At 54.0% G+C, this 22,797-nt stretch overlaps 1 protein-coding gene across 3 annotated transcripts in view; it reads right to left on the reverse strand.

Annotated features, from left to right (window-relative positions):
* The window catches only part of trpc5a (transient receptor potential cation channel, subfamily C, member 5a), a 33,900-nt gene extending 12,870 nt beyond the window's left edge, over nucleotides 1-21,030 (reverse strand). Inside the window, exons 1-7 of one of the 3 annotated variants that reach the window (XM_086024277.1) lie at nucleotides 20,413-21,030; nucleotides 6,525-6,566; nucleotides 6,089-6,442; nucleotides 5,191-5,307; nucleotides 4,993-5,055; nucleotides 4,781-4,918; nucleotides 3,037-3,243 (exon numbers count right to left, since the gene is read on the reverse strand). In XM_086024277.1, coding sequence (XP_085880403.1) covers nucleotides 3,037-3,243; nucleotides 4,781-4,918; nucleotides 4,993-5,055; nucleotides 5,191-5,307; nucleotides 6,089-6,442; nucleotides 6,525-6,557 — 912 coding nt within the window. In that variant the 5' untranslated portion in view covers nucleotides 6,558-6,566; nucleotides 20,413-21,030. Of the gene's footprint in view, nucleotides 1-3,036; nucleotides 3,244-4,780; nucleotides 4,919-4,992; nucleotides 5,056-5,190; nucleotides 5,308-6,088; nucleotides 6,443-6,524; nucleotides 7,700-20,412 lie in introns of those variants that run through there. The other 2 variants (XM_086024279.1, XM_086024278.1) reach the window with 2 other exon arrangements.
* Between the last annotated feature and the right edge of the window lie 1,767 nt (nucleotides 21,031-22,797).

The following is a 22,797-nucleotide window of genomic DNA, read 5'->3' on the forward strand; positions in this document are numbered from 1 at the left end:
TGAAAGACAATTAAGGTTGTAATGGTGGCGTAATGCAGCATCTTTTTGCCCCCTCACTTGCTCTTGCGTGCGCGTGTGTGTGATGTTTATCGCGCCGCTGCGTTCATCCACATGAGCGCCTTAATTATTGAAGGTGAAAGGCACAGCCCGTACCACAGGAGCGTGAATAATGCATGGGCCACATTGTGCATGGTGTGAGCGTGAGCCATTTTGCCAGTGTTTGACCCACGGTCACTTTCCCAAAGTTGACCACTTGCGTTCAACTTATAGAGGCCTAAGCCTAATCTAATTATCTCACCAGCGTCGTTTTCAACGACTTGCATGGCACGTCGTCAGAAACAGAAATCACCCCTAAAACTGGTGAAGTAAAGCACCGAGAGAAGATTGGCAGATTTTGTCTTCAACTGCGAATGCGTTGGATGATTTTGTGGCTTTTCAAGCAGGTGAACATTGGTCCTTTTGTAAACAAGCCCTTCTGATTCCTCCGACAAAAAGTTTTTTTCACCAAGCACCTGCCCCGCCTGCACATGCTCCGCACCATGCGGCAAATAGCAAACTCTTTGATGAGAGCGAACGTGCTGGCTTTGAAGTCTTTGCAGGAGTGCCGTGCGCAAATCGGTCGAGTCGAATGGAGTAGCGACTCGGCCGTTGAAAATGAACGCCGAAGCAGAATTTCCCCCTTTGAGTCAGAAGGAATCCTAACATTGTCGTGAGAGAGGGATGTTTGGCACGTGAAAGTTACGTGTATGCGCTACGTTGGAGCTAGCTAACGCCGTCCCGGTAACGGGAATATTTGGCCGGCTAACACTGTGCTACAAAGCAACAAATGAATTCTGGGACTTTTCAAACGTGGATGCTGCACCTAAGAGAGGAACTAGTCTTGGGCTAGCTAAGATGAATCTAGTAGCAATGGAGACGGTTTTAAAATGGGGCCAAAGCGCAAAAGCCTCCTCCGCTCTGCTGTTGGCCAGGGGGCGGTTCCTGGAGGTGAAAGTAAGTTGTTTTGAATTTTAAAAAGTTGACTTTTCCATGTGTGGATACTTGGCTGCGTCAACGTGCCAGTGCGTGCTACACTTTGATGTGTTTGGATGAGATAAGTGAATATGGCTTTGTAAACATCGGAGCAAGATAAAGGGCACTCCATTTATCCTTTTGATCAAATTGGATTTTCGTTTGTTGGACAATGATGTGTTTTGGGGCAAAAGTACATTGAGTAACCCATTTGGTGGCTAATTCCGGTACAAATAGCGAATGCAGATTTTTGGCGAGGTCCAGCTACAGCTTACAATATTTGTCACTCCCGGTTGTTGTTTTGTGCTTTCAATTTCATTGAATGCAAGCGCACTGGCCTAATGCTAACACGTGATAAGACTTGAGGCTGTTTTAACACAAATGGAGCAGAGCAGCAACACGTAGTCAAAAGCATCGTGTCTGTACGTATGTCGGACTAGTAAACGCGTCTTAAGAAATGAGCGGTTTGATTGCGAGGCACACAGGACGTCTGCTGCAAAGTGCCCATCAACGGGTTGGACCAGGAGGCGCCGAACTACAACGAGTGCAGTAAACATTTTATGAAACGGAAAAACGGGAGACTGAAACGCCTTGTGCCGCTGACTGTGAAACGGTGAACTCACCTTTGTTCGGCTGCCATTTAACAGGGACACATTTGACCTTTAATCTTGCATGTTGAACTCAAGTCGCAATAAAAGACACGTAAATACGTTTGGCGGCCATCTTGTTGGCTGTTACAGCGCGAGCGATGAATAATGAAGTGTCCGCTCCTGCGTTGAAAGCGCATTTGAAACATCCTCCGCATGGTTTCATAGAACCTATCTAAGTGTACGGCAAACGCAAGGGACACAATAGCATCGCCTGCGCGTGGAATAACAGCATTGCGTAAAGGCCCAGGATGGCGGCACTTAGCGCGACCTCTGTCACGCGCTCCCATGCAAATAAAAAAGGGATCCAAAACAGAGAGGCGTTCAAATAAAAGCCGGCAGCAAGCAGCAGGTCAAAAGATGGGCAAAGCGACACGCGGAGCCGGGGGAGGGGCTTTGGAACGGGGTCGTCGTATAATATTATTCCATCTCGACAAGCCGGCAGGCGTACAAAGCCGAGATTAGCCCTCACGGCGGGGCATAAGCAAGTACAAGCTGAGCTAATGAGGCGTGTGTTTACCAACATCGGTGGTCGTCACGGCGACGGCACGAGACGTCCCGTCCGCGTCCCCTCCCGCCGCCGTCTCAAGCGCAAGCTCCTCGCTGCTGCTGCTGCTGCTGCTGCTGCGGCTGCTGCTGCGGCTGCGTGCCGCGCGGATTGAAATACGAATACTTGTTTTTGGTGTCGGCGCCGTTCCCCGCTGCCCGAAGAACGGCGTCTTCACCTCATTTAGCCGAGATTACGTTGGCTGGCTGCGAGCAGAGCACTCCAATGTTCCTTTTTCGACTAATGACCGACTTCCTTCCCCGTGGCTGGAGAGCTTGGCCACCACGCTCTTGACTGGCTGCTCCAGCGTGGCCCACCGCCAGCCTCATCCCTCCGCTGCCATCATGTCTCTGTGCTTTCATCTGTCTGGCGGTACCCGCCCGCCGAAGGAAGCGGCGGCGCTGACGGACGGGCTGACAGACAAAGACATGCCTTGGGCGCCTTCTCTTGACGCCGTAAAATCTTTCCCTCTCGCTCGCTCCCCCCAAGCTCTCCGTTTTTACCTCTTCCTCTTTCTGTGCCATTAAAGCTCTTTTTCCTGGCGTGGACGCACACTGGCCGCAGCTTGTTATCTCACTCAGTCCTCGGCATCTCTCCTTCCTTTCTTCTTGCTACGCTAGCAGAAAAAGACATTCTTGTCTCTGGAGTTTTACTGCTAGTGCCTCTTTGGCAAGAGCGTGCTGTAGATGAGTGATTCCCAAGCGGATGGCCAGGTGTGGCGTGGCAAAGTATCCGACCAAAGTCAACCGGTCTGTAAACAATGACTGATTGACTCCAAATAACGCCTCTCTTTGCGAAGAGTGCGAGGATCAGCGGTGTCGACGGACGCACCTCTTTCTGGTGGTATTTGATGGCCAGTTTGAGCTTGGCCAGGTCATGGCACTGGCGGGGGTCCAGCTCCTCGCTCTGATCGTTGTCACGGTGGTTCAAAATGGTCTCCAGCTCTCTGGAGCTCCTGGCCTGGTCCAGAAGGTCTTTGGCAAAACGTTTGCACTGCTGCGACAACTCCTCGTACTCCTGGCGGAACTCGTTCTCCACCTGCGCAGAGGAGGTTTCTCGTGAATGTTGCGTCCTCAAATGAAGCGAACCCGCAGCGAGCCGGACCTATTAAATCGGGGCCTGTTTAGCTGAACGCCAGCCCATCCTTCGGCTGTTGTGAATGGCAACGGGTGGGGTTAATTGAACGGAAGACAATTGAATTGATCTGCCTGTGGCAATAGATGAACAAACATACTTTGTTTGGAGGACGCCAAAATAATACTTTTCTGAGCACCTGAGTGAAATGGAATGATTTCCAACAAGACACCTGATGATTGCTCACGGGACACGTAGGTGCCGTAGCGGAGCGATTGATCTCGGCGCTCCGGTTGTCCTTTGGGTGGTTCTCAGAAAACACGGCCCGCCTCGGGCTACGAGTAGTGACCCGTTTCCAGGGTCGACACTTTTTCTCCCTTCACGATCCATTTTGCTACGCTCGTTACGTTTGGAGTCCGCGAGCTACCTCTGACCATTGAAAAGTCTACTTCACCTTATGATTCTGCCGGAACCGCTTTGGAGAGTTGAGCGCAAAGTTCAACGGTTTCACTTTCGAATACAGTATTAACATGCCCCCGAAACTCTTTTCTTTATCCAACATTGACCTTGTAAGTTTATGTGTGGAGCGTGGCGTCCACTTTAATTGGTAACGACGTTGGACGTTTGAACTCAACGGACACTTTTTTTTTTTTTTTCATGGCAGTCGCTTGCTCGTCAGTCAGCGGGATTCGCAAATTGTGCGGTTCGGCTGTGGGCATTTTGTATTTTGCCAAGCGAAGAGCTTATCATTTGATCCACGAATATGACGACCGTCCGTGGCGGCCGCTCTTTCGCCACTCATTCAGAGGTCATTTTCCATGTACAATTGGTCATACGCAGCAGAATATCTTCGATAAGAAAATAATGTCAAAGCTCAAATTGTACGTTCAAATGCTCAGAGATGACTTCGCGTACAGCTCCAAAGTCTTTTTTGTACGTCTCGGGGTGCTACACGTGCCCCCCGCTTTTGGTGGTCGTAAGTCGGACGTACCGGGCTGGGGCTGCATTCAACCTCTGTGGAGGGCGGGCGCTACGGAACCGGTTTTAGTGCTCGTGTGTGACCCGCGGTCCACCTTTTCCCGCTTGGCCCAACGTGTGTCATGTTTCATGTTTGCCGCCATTCCTTGTGATGTAGTAATCGTCATAATGGTTCTCATTCTTTGTAAAGAAACAATAGGGAGCCCGCAGCGGCCGCTACTCGGGCCCTACTCATTTGCCCCTTGATGGCTCAGTGCTTGGTGTCCACGTAACAACCGTAGCACCGTGTAGACCACGACAGTCAACAAACTCCTGTGAACAAAGGGCTGAGGGAACTGTCTTTATTGGATCTTAGCACCCTGCAGGAAGGTTTGATTTTAAGCAAAAGTGCTTTGCTCCAGCCCAGCCCAGCCCAGTTTTGGGCTCACGTCACACGTTCGTGGACCGTGTTTTCTGAGAACCGCCCCTTCGCGGTTAGAGTCCGGCATAGAGTCGAAGCCCGATCGGCTGCGCGGAGGCGGACCTTGCTGAGTTCTTTCAGTTCCCATCCCAGTCTGAAGGCGGTCAGAATGGGATCCTCGCTGGACAGCGCGATGAGCGAGGGCGACGCCAAAGCCTTGTAGATGTTCAGCCGAGAGCGCGAGTGGCGCAGGCTGTCCACCTGCGGGCAGGAAGGGGAGCCTGAGGCCCGGCCTTTGGCTCTGTGCGAACTGCGCGCTCGCCACTTTGACCCACCTCCGAGCTGGAGACGCACTCCACACAGTCGCATCGGATCTGGTGCGGCCTGGGAATGGTGACCTGCGAGAGTTGCAGAGGAGACGATGGCCGGTCAGTCAGCCCCGGGCGGCCGCCCGTCCGCCCCGCTCGCCCGCTCGCCAGCCCGTCGGCCCTTCCGCCCGCCCGCCCGCCCGCCCGCCCGCTCTGCTGCCTTACCTTCCTCTGCACCAGCAGCTTGATGATCTCGTAGTTGTTGGTGTGAGCGGCGAGCATGATGGGAGTGATGTCGGGGGTGAACTCTGAAAACTGGCTGTCCATCATCAGCGAGGGAACCTGCGCAGGGTTATTGGGACAAGAGCGTCCTGTCTGAGTCACAGCGGGTTGCAAAATGGAGCGCGGCGAGCACGCTCGAGGATGAGGAGGGCGCAACGCGTGTGCACCCTTTCATGTCTCCTCTCGCAGGGAGGGCCAAGCCTCCGCTGCTACTTTTGCTCTCGACCGCCACTCGCCGCATTTCCTCCCGCGCTTCCCCCTGCCCCACTTTCTCCTCACGTCCGCATCCGGCGCCGTCCTCTTCACGCCCGCTTCCCATCCCGCCGCCGCCGCTCTCCTCGCCTAACCCTCCGCTTGCCATCGGCCCTCGTCTGCGTCTCCCTGACAAATCCCCTCTTTCCTGATCTCGTCTCGCACTTTTCTCTGGATGCGCTAAGGACCGTGAGAACGCCTGCCCCCGGTGGTCGGTCCCTTGACAGTAAAGTACAGAAAGGTTTCCTTTTTTTTTCCGCAGCTCGTCACATTCCCCGCAAAAAGTAGATGCCCATTCGCATGCGCGCTTCTCTCATCAAAGGGGGGAGCGAGAGAGCGAGAGAGCGAGAGCGCGAGAGCCTTCCCTGGTCGCCTTCCCTGGTCGCCTTCCCCCCTCTCAAAGCGCCCGTATCTGCTCTCGGTCGCCTGCTCGCATTCTATCCGTCTTGTGGAAAGTCGCCCGCCTTGCCTGCGCCCGAGCGTTGCGTCCGTGGCTGCCGAGAGCTTTGCCGGGAACTCGCGGCGGAGTGCGCTTGCCAGCGCGGCGGGCCGCTAAGGGGCGCGATAGCGAGCGAGCCGACGCGAGCACCTGTTTCTCGCCGCTGGGCCGGCGGTGCGACAGCAGCAGCTCCACGGCGCCCACCACCTCCTTCCGGATGGCGTAGAGCAGGGCGTCGCCGGTGTGGATGCCGTGGTCGAGAAGCAGCTCCATGATCTCCAGGTTCTCGTTCTCGATGGCGATGAGCAGCGCGCTGCGGCCCAGCGGGTCCAGACAGTTGACGTCCATGTTGTAGTAGACCTCGGCCTCGCGCAGGGCGTGCTTGACGCCCGCGTAGTCGCCCTTCTCCACCGCCGTCAGGTAGGCGCGCTCCTCCGCCGACAGCTCCACCTCGGCCCGCACGATCTGCAGCGGGATGCGGTCGCGGTACGGCGAGTACGTCGCCTTGGGAGAAGAGAAACGAGTTGAGCGCAACCCGCCTCGGCGCGCCGGGCTTGCGGACGGGCCTTGGTGCGCTCATCCTCACCTTCTTGTAGTAGAGCTGCGTCATGGGATTCATTTGGACGCTCTGGCAGGGAAGCGGGACACCAGATCAGCCACTCCTCGCACACGTCACACAAACACCAGGCGCGTTCTGCGGCGCGTTCTGCGTTCTGCGCCGCGTTAACGCGTAACCCTCGGCAACATCAAAGCGCTCGCAGTCAGAAAGCAGACGCACGTCGGCCAAGAAGGTGAACAAGGAAAGCGAGGGGGAGGCCGCTTCTTAATTCAGACGCCTCTAGGCTGTTGCCTCGCAATGGAGCGCGGTTCCCCGGGCCGCCGCCGCCGCCGCCGCCGGCCTGGGGAGCGTTTGCTCTCCTCCCCTGGCCTCATTGCCCCAGCACTCGTGCATCTTTCCCCAGCGCGGCGGGGATGTGGAGCAGGCTCTGCGGCGAAGCGAAAAGCAAGAGAGATGAAGATCTGCGCACGTGTGCGGGCTGGCGACGTTCCGGCGCGCGCTCTCAGCGAGCGAGCGGGGACGGACGGCGCCCAATGCAGATTCACTGCAAATGTGCACGCTGCGGGACTATTTGTGCTGACGGCTTTACGACGCGCCGTACGCCAATGCAGATAAACTCTCCGCTTGCCTCTGGTCTCACTCCATGGCTTTCTCCTTCTCCAGGAATGTCCGCACTCTGGGACTTGCTTGCGCGATAGCACCGCAGATGTTTGGAAGTGGAGCTCTGAAATGCCGAAGCTACGCCGTTGCTTGTACGAGCGCTGTCAGGGAATTGGGGCTTTTTTTCTGGGGGGGGAGGAATGTGCGCACGATCGTTCCCATTTCTAGTGTGTCTCCGGAATGAGGACGGTGAGAGGTGTTTTTTTTTTTTTCTTTTTTTGGTTTTGGGTGTGTGTGCAGTGACATCACAGATGCGCACTGGAGTTCTGATGACACGTTCTTTCATGTCTTTGCACATGGTCTGCCCTCCTCCATCTTCGCCGCATCGCTCGGGCCAATTATCTGCCTCGGCTCCATCACCCGCTGCCCTCTTCCCATCTTTCCTGCGCTTGATCAAACTTTGCCTCCGCCCCCCCCTCCCCTCGCTGGCCGTCGTCCAATCAGATCTCAGACTGGGAGAAAAAGGTACGCCTGAGCGTACCACCCCCACCGGCCCTCTCCTCATCTTCAAGTTTGTCGTGTTCAACGTCATCTCGCATTCCCCTCACAAGCCGCCCACCAAGCCCCCCCCCCCCCCCCCCCCCCCAACTTTTCCCTCCCGACAGCTTTGCACGAAAGAGACGAAGCAGCAGCGAAATGCTCTTGGCTCTGCTGATTTGGAATCAAATTGCGGACGTATGTACGGTGTATCGTGCATGGTGGCCGGAAGTAGCGCTTCCGAGTCCCCCCCCCCCCGTTAGCGTCCTTTGTGGTGCCCCCTGTCCCGCGCGGGCGCAAGATGACGAATCCCCCCCCCCCCAAACAAGAGAATAAATAAAAACGACATTGAGGCGTCTCAGAAGAAAGACGTGTGTCCTCTTCTTCTGCCCTTTACGTAACGGTGCCACTTAATGACAAACAAACATCTTTACGAGCTGGGCCAAGAGATGAACATGGGTGAGCAAATTGTAGCGAATCGAAAAAGTATGTTGGCAGGCAGCAGATGATGCAAGCCTTTTGTTGTGTAACGCTCTAAATTTAGAACCGAAAGGCATTTGGGGAGACGAGGCCGCGAGCGCGACTGAAGATATCGCAGCCCCGACGCGTCCTCTTTGCTCATGCTCTAATCCCTCCATGACCGACGGCCCGCCCCCCAAAAGGACCCCGATTTCCCCCCCCCGCCACCCTTTGTCTCATTTCTCGGCCAAACGTTGCCCTTCACTTGTCCTTGGCGGCCTGGTCGCACTTTGAACGGCGCGGCTCCTCCTTCCCCGAACTTGGTCGCTCGCTCTGCCCGATTGACGCTTGCCGTCTGCTCTCCGTCGTCTTGGTCCCTCTTGCGTCGCCGGCCCGCCCGGTCCCTTCCTCACCTCACCTCACCTCACCTCACCTCACCTCACCTTCACTTTATCTCCCCTTCCCCCCGCCCTTCATAACACTTTAATGCCCTCTTCTTCCTCCCTGAGCCCACAAAGCAAATGACGCTTGCAGATATTGGAGAAGCGTCTTGGCCGAGGCATGCCATCAACTACCGCCGTTCCACCTCTTGACTCACCCGTCCTTCCTTTTTTGCTTCCTTCCTCCCTCCTGTCCATCTTTTCTTCCTTCCTTCCATACTTCCTTTTTTGCTTTCTTCCTTCCTCTCAGTCTTCCTTCCGTCCTTCCATCCTTACTTTTTCCTTTCTTCCTCCCGTCTGTCTGTCCATCCGTCCTTTTTTCCTTCATTCCTTCCTCCCTCCCTCCCTCCCTCCCTCTCATCCTTCCTTCTGTCCTTCAGTCCTTCCTTTTTCCTTCCTCACGTCCTTCCTTTTTTCCTTTCGTCCGTCTGTCCTTCAATCCTCCCTTCCTTCCCTCCTTCCTCCCTTCCTTCCCTCCTTCCTCCCTTCCTTCCCTCCTTCCTCCCTTCCTTCCTTCCTTCCTTCCTTCCTGCCTCCGCTCCTTCCTTCCCTTGATTCACAGGTCTGGAATGACGCAAAAGGGCTCTAATTGAATTTGCTGCGCTCCATCAGTCTTTTTAATTGGCCTCATTCCCATGTTTGATGGCGACGCGTCCTGCGGCTTTGCATACAAATGCAAGCGTGCGTGTTTTCTGATATCCCGATTTGATCTGCATGCTCGGGCTAAGCAAAACACACAAGTGCGCTTACTTGCGTCCCGGGACTTTAGCCCAACCTTGCTCTTATCACGTCAGCGCTGGCAGTGCGCGTACCTGCGCTTCTGCGCAAGTAACACCCTTACATTATTAACACTCGTGTAAACGCGCTTGTGTGTGTGTGTGTGTGCGCGCGCGCGCACGCCTGTCTCTAGCGGTACTTAGTCATGACACCGGGAGGCACAGGCGTCGCCATGGTAACAGTAGCGAGGGTTGCCGTGAGCTCTTGCTGCGGCGGGTGAAAGGTTAACTGAAATGTAACCTGCGATCGCGAGTGCGCGCGTTCGAATCCCGGCGAAAGCGAAGCATGTCATGCGGCGTTGCGGCCGTCGACCGGCGGCGCCGCGCACCCCATCGTCCAGGCGCCGGATATAAGGCAGCGTCTCATCTTTCTGTTTATGCGAATAACGCGGTGGAACAAGAACGGGCGTTTGTTCCACATCATATGAATGGAAGGTGAAAGCTAATGAGCGTCACTGAGCTTCACACGGACGGCGCTTCTCCGGCAGCGTGAGCAACAGAGCACAGCTCGCACATCGGACTTTTCTCAAGCTGATTCTAAGACAGAGTGGATTCAGTGGCACGCCGAGCGGCTCCCCGCTTTCGCTTGTACTGATGCCGCCCACAGACGTACTGTATCAAGACACAAAAATGGACATCGTTACGTCTGCTTTCAAACAGATTTCGCAGCTTCCTGTCGTTTCGCTAACGTCGGCGACTTTTCCAAAACGCAAAGAAATAAAAGGTTGGCCCGAAACGGAACCGCTGGAAGTGAATCGATGTTCCCGAGCGCTCGGCATTCTGCGCGTGCGGTCTTCAATACGCCTTGAAGACGGCAAGCAGATGTTGGATGGCTTCTTTTGATCTGACGCGGCTCAGCCGCTCCCAGGCGCTAAGGCGGCCACTTGCGCGTTGCCTTTGCCAGCGGCCGGTCGCAGTCAAACGTTGAGCGGGAGGAGAAATCGTAAAGAATGGATGAAGATGAAGCGCCTCAAAAAGTACATCAAGGGAAGGGAAGGCTTCAGAGAACAGCGGGCAATGTCGGGGGGCGGGGGGGCATTTAAAACCGTGAAGGCAGGCAAGCGGACAGATGGAGACTCTCCTCCTCCTCCTCACATGCTTTAATAAGTGTGAGTACATGAGCGGGACGTCAGTGACATGTAGGAAGTGTAAAGATTCATGATGGACGTCTGACAGCCAGCCGCAACTTGAGCTCAAAACACCAACGACACGCTGACCCAGGCCACCGCTGAAGCAAACTGTTACTTTGCCGCGCCGCAAATATTCCAGCGGCTAATTCAATCATCAATCAATTCATGACACCCGTACGGTGCACAGATTGCCCACATTTTCACAATTCATACTTAGTTTTACTTCTTTTTTTTTTTTCTCTCAAATTTCCCGAATGATTCAATGACATTGCCAAGTATATGAAACGACGCTTCAGAGCGGGCCCCCGAAAATCAAGTCATTGTCCACCGAACGTCCTGAAGTATAGATTTGACCTCGTCTAGCGACGTTCTCGCGCCTCGGCGCGCTTGAGCCGCCGGAGCCAAAATCCGATTCCGAACCAGGAGGCGCTGACCTAGCTGACAACCAACCGCCTTCCTCGCAGCCAGCCTGCAGCGGAAAGGTCATTTTTTTTGCCCCCTCAAAGTTAGCGTCACCTAGTTTGAGCCCCGCCTCCAGAAACGAATCAACACAAATATAGTGGGAGATATTTGAACGCTGTATCTTCACAATTCCGTTCTCAAAATGTCTCCTTTTCGTCTTTGAGCAATTATCTTCAAATGTGGGTAATGCATTTAGTCTGAAGATAAGATTTACAGCAGGGGTGCGCAACAAATATTTGGCACGGGCCACATTGTGGTCACGGTTCCCCTCAGAAGGCCGCTATGACTCATGGAAAGGGCAGCATAGAAAGGTTTCGTCGCCTCCCATCATCACAGCTGATATGCACGACAAATCGACGGATCACTCACTACTTTCAAAATCAAAAGTCAAGGATGATAGTTTGCTCAACTGTTGTTCGAGTTCCTTTCAAAAGGGAACAAGAAAATTCTTGCGATACGTTATTCATGACATATGAGCGTTTGAAATTTTGTTCAGATTTGTGCAAGAGCCATGGAAGTTGACACACACTTCATTTGCTTTCGCAGGCGCGGTGGGCCGGATCTGGCCCCCGGGCCTTCACTTTAACACCCGTGCTTGACGGGCTCCGTCAGATTTTTCCGTCAGATGTTGGAGAGGAGCTCAAGTATTAATATAGGCAGATTACTTTTTGGGTGTTTTTCTTTTTTTTCCAAGCCCTTCCCGGCAGGGTGGTCCCGATGACGACCGTGACGAGGTGTCGGGCTGTGACGCATCTGCCGCGCCCTGTCGACATGATTGGAATCCAGCCGTAGAATATCTGAATATCCCAAACGGGCGTCTGGCGCGGGATCGTGTGACTTGTATTGCCGGCCCTGCGGTCAAACATTTGCGTTTGAGGTCGCGTCTCCTTAGGTGAGAACACCGAAGGCAACACTTGACCTTTTGTTCCCCTCAGGCGGGAATATATGTGATCCCTCGCAGCCGTAGAAACTTTGTTCTCCTTTGACTCCAGCTCAATGCGCCAAACGGCACCACGGGATCCCATCGAATTCCAAGTTGTGGCCGCTGACTGCGAGTCGGAAAGGACGCCGCTATCTTCTTGAAAGCGGCTCGTTGCAGTCGTCATCGTGGGCGCGTGTCGGTTGTTTGACTCGGGTCAATGCGGGGAGGATCTCGGAGCGCCGGCAGCACTAAAGTCACTCCGACATGTTCACGGGCCGTGAAGAGCCTTGATGTGCGGCTTCGAGTCGATTCGGTCCAATAAGGAAGCAGACGCTCTTCTTATTTATTTAGCTTTTTATTACCGCATGGTGCTAAAAATAGATTTCACAAAAGGCCACAGTTACGCAAGAGGAGCATTTTGGTTGTTTGAAAATATTGGAGGAAACTCATGGTATGGTATGGTGTCGTGTGCATGGCTCTAAGGGGTAAATGAAGACCCCCCACGAGTATGTGAAGGTGGAATTTCATTTGATTGTCTAGTGGCCAGTGATTGTGTCCCACACACGTCCTAGTGATCAGATCGCGACTAAGCGGGAGGACGGCGCACAAATGGACGGTGGAAACGAGATGCCAATTGACTGTTAAAACCGAATGGCCGATCACAATTTTCAGATTGGAGTGAGAAGGAATCAGAGCCTATCGGTACGTGTACGAGTGTCACGGGAATGTTTGAAGGGCGACACGTGGGGCTTAAGTACCTGCGCGGGGCGCGCGCAGCGTCATGTGAAGCGCGCTCTTTGAGAGCAAGACCCGGCCGGGAATGTTTAGCCGGCAAATGACCACTAAATGAAATTGTTCGGCAAGCAGTCAATGAAGCCCATCCGGGTTGGTGTAGCCATGCCTTTGTGGTTACTTGGCCGGCGGCCTCCGACGCCATCGTAGAGGGACGAACCCTCCCGGGTTAGCTTTGCGCTGGCTATCTGGTTTGCTAGCTAGGCGGTATGACAGAGCACAGGTGGATTTGAAACTTGAGCAAAAGCCCAAACCGCCCTAGCTTCTGCTGTTAGCCAGCGGACGGCGAGGGCAAGCAAATGTATTTTGAACTAAAAAGAAAAAGCTTTCCGTGGGTTTACGCGATCGCACTGGCGCTTTGGTGCACACTCCGTTACGCTATGCAAGAAAGTGAATACGAGGCTTGCTAAAGTGCTTTGGGCACCATATGGCGGACATAAAGCACGATGTAAGTGCACTCCATTTGTCATTATGAGATTTTTCATTTTTCTTGCACTCTGACACGTTTTTCAGCAAATGTCCGATCAGTAACACGTTCGAGTTGATGCCGATGAAACGTTAGCAAACGTATTTCGGATGCGAGTCCGAGCTCGACTTAGCAGACGGCTGGCGTCGGAATCGTTGCACGTTTATCTCACAGTTGCGAATGACGTCCTTGCTCGAAAGCTCATTAAACAGGGGAAGTGATGAGTGGCCTTTTAATCATTGCCACAATTGATCCCCACCTTTTATCACCCAAAGATTTAATGTATTGCCTTTTTATTGCTTTTAAGCCGCAGAACATTATTTCATATCACTGGCCGCTGTTAGGGGCCGGTGTGTCATTGGGACTAGGATTTTTTTTTGGGGGGGCGGGTTTTCTTTTTTTTGGGGGGGGGGGGGGAGTTCTTTTTCTTTAACTTTGTCATATTCAACTCTTCATTCCGGGTCGTCGTCTTCTTTTTGTCTGGAGGTTCTTGTTCTTTTTATGTGGAAACTGCAGAAATTTCAGTTCCTCGTTTTTGGCCGGCAGGCCAGACACACAAGTTATGATTGCGGGCTTAAATACATTCAGCTGCAAAGGCTTTGACCAAGACCTATGGGATATTGATTTCCCTACTCTGGCCTAAATGAAATGCCAGGGTGCAGCTCACTGTGATGGACTACTAAAAAAGAAAAAAAAAAAAAACACAAAAAAACCCGAGCTCCTTCAAACACACAGCGGAGTGCATTTGCTTCCCACGTCAGCACGTCGTCGTCGTCGTCGTCGTCGTCGTCGTCGCCGTCGCCGTCGCCGTCGCTCGACTCCTCCCGCTCAGTGACGACATGGAAAACGACTGCTTGAATGGCAATGTTTACTCTCAACCGGCAGCTCATTTTAAACAGCCTTCATTTCCAGCCACTCGATGATCTTATCATCCTAAGTTGTACAACTCGAAGCAAGCCTCTACGCTCGTCTCCATGGCGATGCCTTAACGCTTTGCGTGGCTCACGGGACTCATTGACTGTGCTGGAAAGGAGCATCGGAGGGAGCGCAATGAAACGCGTCCTTGTAGCTCGACGGCTCTTTGAGTCCAATCGTCAGAGTCTGCCACCGAGCCTTTCGCGGCAAAGGAAAAATGGGAGCGCTGTCCTCTAATTGCTGGAAGCGTCCATAGAAAGGCTAAGCGCAATGTAAACGATTGCGTCCCCATGAGCTCGTGGCAAAGGAGCGTTAGAAAATGGGATGACTTTGGAACGAGTCGATACTCTGGGAGGCCAAGCAAGGTATTCCCGACATTCCGGACACGACAAAGTCGCTGACCCCCGACTTTGAATTGTTGGCCTTGAGATGTCAAGCAAACAGGAAAAATGGTTCCCGGGTGCCTTGGCGCCGGTTTTAACGCCTCTGGATGAGCAGCCGGTGCAAGTGTCTCGCACGCAAAGCCGACAGCGCCTTTCTTTCGATAGGATTAGAGGAAACTTTATCGATCCCTGAGGAACAAATGGGCTGTTGAGGGAGGTGCAGTAATTTGATTCAGGGAGGGTATGGGGGCTGGGGAGGTGGGCTTTGGAGAAAAGAGTATGAAGCACTCAAACTGAATATAAAATGATCAATAAAGATGATGGATCTCAGTTCGGAGCATCTGCTTCATGTGTTTTATTGTTCCAAGAAACTTCCGTCAGCTTTAGCGCTATTCGCACGTCTCTGAGCAGGAGTTCATTTTCAAGCGCATTAGCAATGCAGATGGGAAAAAAAAAAAAACTCCAACCAAAAGCGCACTTGTATAAGTTAAGTGCGCCGCGGAAGATGACGTCGCCTTTCCGATGGGTAATAATTAATAGGAAGAGCTAATTCAGCAAATAGGTTTTGGCGGCCTTCAAGTTCACGGCCCGAAATGTGCAAGATGTCCTTGATGCTGGCGATCTGCCTGGATGGAGAGACGCGAAAATGGGAGCGAGGTGGCTCCAAAGTGAAGATGGTGTTCTCAATACATTGCCAGCCAATTTGCAGCAACCAAAGGCGAGCATCTTAAATGCCGCCAATCGTCGAAGCTCCGACCGGAACGGCTCGCGCCGTCATAAGTCATATGCAAAGGGCCGGGAAACGCCAACGACAAACTCTGTGGTGTTGATTGGCGATCCCGTTTGGAGGCTGTGGACGAGCGGGACGGTAACGCGGAGGGACGGAGGACAGCAGCAAGACGGGTGGGTCATAAAAACACAGACACGCAAGTTGACAGGATGAGCGCATGCTGGGCCTTCGCTTAGCAACAAGATTCACTTAGCGAGCCGACCAAAGGCTTTTTTTGTCAATCAATTGATATTTCACCGTGAGCGAGTGGACATGTCAAACTCCGCAGAATCCAACCGCACACGATTTATCCAGCAACGATCGCTGTCCGCAAAACAGACTTCATCCCCCTACCCTAACCCTCCGAAAGACCTCCGAATTCCGTGATGCTGCCACATGTTCATGATGAGGACGCCAAAGACATTTTGTAGCGATGTGTTGATAAATATCCAAAAGCGTTGCCCACTCACAATCACATTGGCTATTTCGGAAAATGAAGAAAAAAAGGCATATTCCCGACTTGTCGCACAGATGAAGGAAAAAAAACACCAAAAAAAAAAAAACGTATAGTACTTTTACGGTTTATTCAATAGCTGAGGCGGAACAATATTTTATTTTGAAAAGTTCTCTCCGTTCCATCCGTCCGTCTATGACGGACTCTTGACGTAGTATTACATCCAAGAGCTAGCAAAAGGCCCCCCCCCGCCCCTCCCGGACGTCGCCGCCCACAACTTGCCGCTGTGAGCTTTTTGACAAAAGAAGACAAATGGCGTCTTGGATTGGTCGCAAGGACAAGGGCGCATTGAGCAAAGGAAAGATAAAAGAAGGCAGATGAGTCTGGCTTCATACTGGAATAAGCCCGGCTCGTTACTCGTAGGACACACTGACATATCGGAGTGCGGCGTGACATCAAAGCGGAGTGCGGAGCGTAGTCGCCGGCGGCCGTCCGCCCGAGCTCGCGGGAGGGGCGGCGGTACAGCGCCGGCTAATCCCGCGCATGTTGGCCACGGTCGCGGATCCCGACGGCGGCCCAGTCGAGCGACACGTCCCGACCCAGGCGACGGCCTCTCAACCGGAAATAGCCCCGAGCTGGGCTCCGGCGGACCCGTTTGGCTTTCCGAGCTTGAGCAAAAACCATGCTGGAGCGGGGGCAAAGGTTGCGATCGCCGATGCGTCTGCCGCCGCCGCCGCCGCCGCCGCCGCCGCCGCCGCCGCCGCCGCCGCCGCCGCCGCCGCCGCCGAGCTGGCTCCGGAGCTCTTTTGCAGCCCTTTCACCGATCTGCTGCCGAGCGACTTGATTTGATTTTACAAGCCACTGCAGGAGACGGCGGCGCCGCGTCGTAACGAGTGTCAGTCTGCCTTGTAAACTTAACGAGCTCACCGTGTTCCTCAACGCTAACCTCTCACTTTACACTTGTCGCGTTTGCCGTTGTCAGCTCGTGGAACGAGAAGACTCGGTTGCCCTCCTGATAGCAACGCCATCACCGTGCAGTTATAGAAACCATCGCCAGTAGGCGGCCGCCATTTTGCCAACTTTGCATCGTTTGGAGCATTTCCGAATCAATGTTTATCTAGCAGCGGGACAACATGTCAAGTAATGTCTCATTTTGCTCATCTTTTGTTGGGCGCGGATCATAACAGACGTGTTTTGCTCGTCAAAAGAGTCCATCAAGAGTTTCGCGCTGACCAATCAAAAGGCAAGTTTAGTGTCACGGCCCGTCAGTTTGTCGACGCGGCTTCGATTCCGCCACGTTTTGAGCGGCGCCCCTTTTCACGCCGCCTCGGTTTTTGCGTCCACCGACTCTTGTTTGCCTTGCGCCGACCGCTCGGCTCCCTCGGCCGCTCGTGTCGTGTCCGCGTTTCTCGTTGTCGGTTTTTGTTTGTATTTAGTTCAAAGCTTTTTTTTCCCGGTCTTGATCATCTTACCATTGCTTCTGTCGGTGAGCCGTCTGCGAACGTACTCCGGCTTTTGGGGTTTTTTGTTTCTACGTTGCCTCCTTTCTTCCCTGCTTTTGGGTCCTTAATTCACCTCACGCTAACCTTTGACAATTTCATTGCGATGGCAGCCCGGAAGCAGAAAAGGGATTGGACGGAAATTCTAAAAAAAAAAAAAAACCAGTCGAGAGAAATCTGTGATATGAAAGAACATTGGATTTTCGCTTGTGCGTGGATCGGTCCTTCTGATCCCGCTCATGGCAAAAAGAACCAACTTTGTGTTTCTTTCCTCGCGGTACAGCGGGTTGCGTAACTTCCAGTCGGCGCCATGAGCGGCATCACGTTGGAGCGGCATCGAGTGTTTGCTGCTACAACATAAGGGCAGCCGTGCGCTTATCGTGGCTCACCGATTGTCCCGTGTTTGCTCTCCAAATCTCAAGCAAACGATGGTCTCGGCGGGAAGGCGCACTACTGTGTCTTGTACTGTATTTACTGGAGTCAATCACCCGCTTGAATGAGCTCGCGTCCTTTCGCAAGCCTTGCTTAACAAACGCATTGAAAAGTGATGACATTCTGAAGGAAAGCAAAATTCGGCCACCTCGGGGCCGTCGTTTTGTCGTAGCAGGCGGAAGGCGGTCAGGGCCGTTGCAAAAAAAGCGCCGCCGAAGCCTTCGGAGTTTACCGGTCGATGATGAAATTACTTTCAGGCTTTTTTGTCCCTCGCGCCCTTGAGGCTAACACTCTCATTGATCCCTCTTGAGGAAATGGCAGCGCGCCAGCGTCGTAAAGCGTGATATGCAGCAAGCGCCCCCCGGGGGGGGGGGGGGTCGCCGCGCGTTATGTTAACGACGTACAACCTGCTGCGTCGTATGTGCTTTGAACAACTTTTCGAAACCACCGCCTCCATTTTTGCCCCGGCAAGCGGATGCGTGCCTGCTTCTGCGTGCCGCTCTCCTTCGCCATTGGCGGGAAGCAGCTCATTGCGATGCCGTCAGCCATTTTTTAAACGTAGCTATTTATTTATTTATTTCTTTATTTTCCCGACGTGACTCACGCTTCATCACTCTTCCGAGACATGACGCAATTCTGTTCGGCGCGAGTCACCGCGACACACGCACTTTCAGTGAGTCGGCGGGGTGGTCGAAGGTTGCTTATCCTTCGCCAAATTCTGCGCCAAATTTGCCGTCCCCTCGCCCGTGGTGCGATCGCACCACCCTAACGAGGCATGGCGGCCCGGGCTGCCTTTTTTGCAGCATCGATGTCTTCTCGCCGTGACATTTGACTTTGAGCGTCCTGGTGGAGGCGGTGCGCAGTGAGCGTGACATCACTGATAGAGCGGCACGGCTTGATTACAGAAGTCCATTAGCTGCGGAACGGCCGCAGAAGCCAAAAAGCCATCAAAAAACAGCCATAAAGCTCCCTACGAAAAAACCCAATTGTTCCCCATCAATATTGGCCAAAAGTCCTATTTTTGAGTCCGGGAAGTGACAGCTCATTAATTGTCGCCACGCAAGCATGGCGCGCTGCTTCTGGACGCCTAATGACGCTCGCCGGCCGTCCCGATGCCCGCCGTATTTCCTGCTTCCAAATTGAATTACTGTAGCTAATGCTTCCCGACAGTGGACGCGGAAGGGGAGTCCAATTGGAGTGAGGAGGCGGCAGCGCCATTAAAGCAGCTTAACCTCCATCTGAACCTCAGCGCGGCGGTACGAGCTGCGGCTGCCTCAGCCGGGCCCCGCGCCGACCTTCCGCGAGGAAGCGGGAGTCGGGAAAGCGACGGCCACGCGGCATCGGATGCCCGAGTAAAGCGACGGTCCGAGGAAACGAGCTTAGGCCGGGGAGAAAAGTGAGGAGAGAGGAGCCAGGGATGGCTCGGTGCTACGGTTAAGGTCGGGCTAACCCTCACATCAACTCAAGTCCGCGTTGAAAATGGAAGCGTGAGAAGCAGTCGCGGAAGAAGAAGCGCAGGACAGGAAGGGAGACAATTGTGGGAGCTGTTCTGCTGCGCAAAACAATGCTCGCTCTCCGCTTTCTCTCCGAGATTACAAAACGCAGAGTGGAGGAGGAAGAAAGCGAGCGAGCGAGAGAGGAAAGAAGGGAGGAGAGAGCCTTGAAAACAAGTCCTCACCCACAGGGGTCAGAGAAAAAGCAAACAAAGGATTGGAAACTTTCTGCCGCGCCGACGGGCCCGGGGGCCCGGGAGCCCGGGGGCCCGGGGGCCCGGGGGCCCGGGGGCCCGGGGGCCCGGGGGCCCGGGAGCCCGGGGGCCCGGGAGCCCGGGGGCCGGCTCGCCTTTCAAAAAGATTTCAGATGAAGTAGGAACCCAAAACACGCCACTGCACTGGGTTGTATGTAATTTGGCCAACTCCCAAAACAGGAAGTAGCACACTGCATGGTGAGTTTTCACTTTCATCAACCGAGCCCACTCTTGACGGCGCACGTGAAAAAGGGGGGCCAAAAAGTTGTCTGGCTCATTACGACCTACACAAAGCGTAAACAGTAGATGCTGCATATTTCATATCGGCATGCGGAGCGGTATTTTGAAGACAATGAGCAGCGTCCGAAATGTCTGTCACATTGCATATCCCTACTGCTGACGAGCATTTTTAAATTGCCTTCAAACAATCTCTATCAAGGCTCCCACAGGGGTTTGATTTTCCAAAACGAAGGCCTTGATCCTTCACGGCGAAAAAAAAGGAAAAGAAAGAGTCTACATTGTGGTCAGATAATGTGAACAAGCCCTCTTGAGGCTCTTTAGAGTCTTCCATGTGACTTTCTAAGATATGACACATGTAAAGGTGGACCACATGCTGGAGCTCTGCGCATGCGTGTTAAGAGCAGGTGGAGGGGAAAACGTGTGCGTGCGCGTGTGCGTGTGTGGAGGGGATCTGACTAAGGGTTTCATGTGCGGCCGAGACGGCCGTTCTGCAGCGCCATCCATCATCTCCGCCGTGTGGCCGCCCGCCCGCCTCACTCGTGCACAAGCGCTGACACGCGCGCCCATGTCAACTGCAGTGGCGCGCACCAGGCCGCTCCACCGACAGCCATCTCGCGCGCAAAGCCCACAAAGACCCACGCAAACTCTGCAGCCCCCCCCCCCCCCCCCCCAGCATTACTCAATCGAGTGGGGGCGTGGAGGTGGTTGGTAAAGCTCCCGCCTCCCGCCTCCCGCCTCTGCACCGAACCCAAACACTTTGTGACATGCGCGAGGTCCGTTGCTGCATGGCCGAAAAGCGCGAGCTTCCGTGCACGTTGGCTTTACGGCCACGGAGCGTTAATGAGTGAATTGGGCATGGTGACAGGTGCGAGCAGGCGCAAAGGTGTCTTACCTGTTTGCCGGAGGGTGCAAATATCCTCCAAATGAGTCCCTTCTGGTAGCTTGCGCCTCACGTGCGTCGCTTTGCTTGCTTCCCTCAAGAGTGGCTCTGTGTGCCCGTACGTCTCTCCTTCCCGCGGGATCTCCGTCCGCCCCCCACCCCCCCGACCCCCACGCCCGCACTCCTCCTCCTCCTCCTCCCTTCCTCCCTTCCTGCCTTCCTGCCTGCCTGCCTGCCTGCCTGCCTGCCTGCCTGCCTGCCTGCCTGCCTGCCTGCCTCCCTCCCTCCCTCTACCTCTTGCTTTCCGCGGGATCAGCTGGTCCGGGCCGCGCCGCCTGGACGGGGACGGGGACCGGGACCGGGACCGGGACGGGAACGGAGCGGCGCTCGGAGCTGATGACTCGGCCGCGGCTGGCGCTCGGCGCGTGCCATCCTTTCTGTGCGGGGAGTGGGGCAAGCGTCGATGCGCGCATGCGTGGGTCGACGAGCGGCGCGCGCGCGCGTGCGTGCGTGCGCGGCAGCTACAGGTGATGACGGAACATTCCCGGTATTCCAAAGAGAACGCCTGCGCCGCCACCGCCGCCGCCGCCGCCGCCGCCGATCATGATGCCACTGCGCCTCGTCAAGTGATGCTGCTGCATGTGTGCCTGATCGCGCCAATCAGGAGGGGGCTGCGTATCACCCCCTCTGCCCCCCCCGCCCCCCCGCCCCCACCATTGCCTCAAACGCACACACACGCTCTTAATTCTGATTCAGCATCATTGCTTTCTTTCTTCACTGATTCAGCGTACTGAGGTGACCGATTCCTGATGTGGATTTGGAATTTTAAAGCGGAAGTCAAGTCAAAAATGTTCCTAACTATAACATTGTTGTTGTGTTTGTGGAATACGAAAGGGAGATCCGGCTCAGCTTGCGAACGTCGCATAACCAAACTTAGGAAAGGGCTGAGCCGTGATTGCTCGTTACCTGAGCAACTGTGATGTCACTTTCAGTCGACTGCAAGTGGCAAAATGGCCGCCGATGGAGATGGGGGGGAAAAACAGGTGGCATTTGCTACTTCCTTCATATGCCACAAACACAATAGTCGTCAGAAAGGCGTGTTTAGGGGCTCATAGAACATCTTCTTGTAAAGAACATTTTTGCCTTGACTTCCCCTTTTTACGATATCCATCAATACTATTCATCGCTGCAAATTCTAGGTGCCCAAACCTCATTCGAGCAAAGACTTGGTTGACAAACATTTGTTCATTTTTCTGATTGAAATGAATAGAAATTCAAGTTGAAGTTTTCTTGACCCGGTTTGAATGGGTTTTGTTCAAGCCGGAGTGACTAAGTTCCGTCGCCCCCTATGGCGGAGTCCTGCATTACAACAGGAGAAGCGTCGCTTCCATCTGACGAGCGTAGACTACTTAGCCGCCAAGCCCCGCCAAGCCCCGCCAAGCCCCGCCAAGCCCCGCCAAGCCCCGCCAAGCCCCGCCAAGCCCCGCCAAGCCCCGCCAAGCCCCGCCAAGCCCCGCCTCCACGCCAAGCCCCGCCACGCCCCGCCAAGCCCCGCCTCCACGCCGCCGTGGGTCTCACCCTCCTCCAACTGTGATCTGACAACATTGTGCTGTCCAGTATTGTGTTTGGAGGAAGGACAGCCAGCGAGGAAAAAGAGGACTTCTTCGCAAGAGGTCGTTATTGCACCTTTATTTTCAGGTACAGAAACGCAAAATAATGTGTTGAGTCGGCTTTTTACAAACGGAAGATGTTTGGAGCCGAACGGTAATCAGCGTAACTCTATCAATGTGACGGCCGCGCTCATGACGGCAAATTGGAGAGCGCTTGCATGTGTGACGTGGAGAGACAGCACTTTTTTGCGGGAAAAGATCACATTTTGAAAAGTCATAAAAAAGATGTTGGAGGAGGACAGCGGTTCGACACCAAGAGATCATTCGGTGGGATGATCTGGTCACCTGTCAGGATGGAATTTGCGAAATGTGCTATCGCCAAAGCGGCTTAGGTGTTGTTATGAAAAGCGACGTCTCAGTCTCAGTCTTTTCTCAACACGTATGCAGCCTTTGACGTTACAAAGTGTGACGTTACAAAGTGTGACGTTACAAAGTGTGACGCTAGTCGCGCGAGCGTGATGAAAAGTTGCTCAGCCCATCCCACCCCTCTCATGTCAAAGGAACCACGGCACGGAACTCCATCTTCTTTGTCTTGCCAAATGCGTCAGTGAGGGACAGCATGCGCAGCTGACTCATTACAACAACCACAATGCGCTTCATGCAAAGTCCCATTTCTAATCTTTGGTTTTTCTTTCTTTCTTTCTCTGCCCGTTTGTTGACATTTTGGAGCAAAACAGGTTGGAGACCACTGTCTAGTCCTGAAGAAATATCAACGATAGCGTCGATC

This window comes from Filicampus tigris, chromosome 2 (assembly GCF_054856515.1).
Source record: "Filicampus tigris isolate MCC_2025a chromosome 2, RoL_Ftig_1.0, whole genome shotgun sequence".
In the NCBI taxonomy this organism is placed as follows: Eukaryota; Metazoa; Chordata; class Actinopteri; order Syngnathiformes; family Syngnathidae; genus Filicampus; species Filicampus tigris.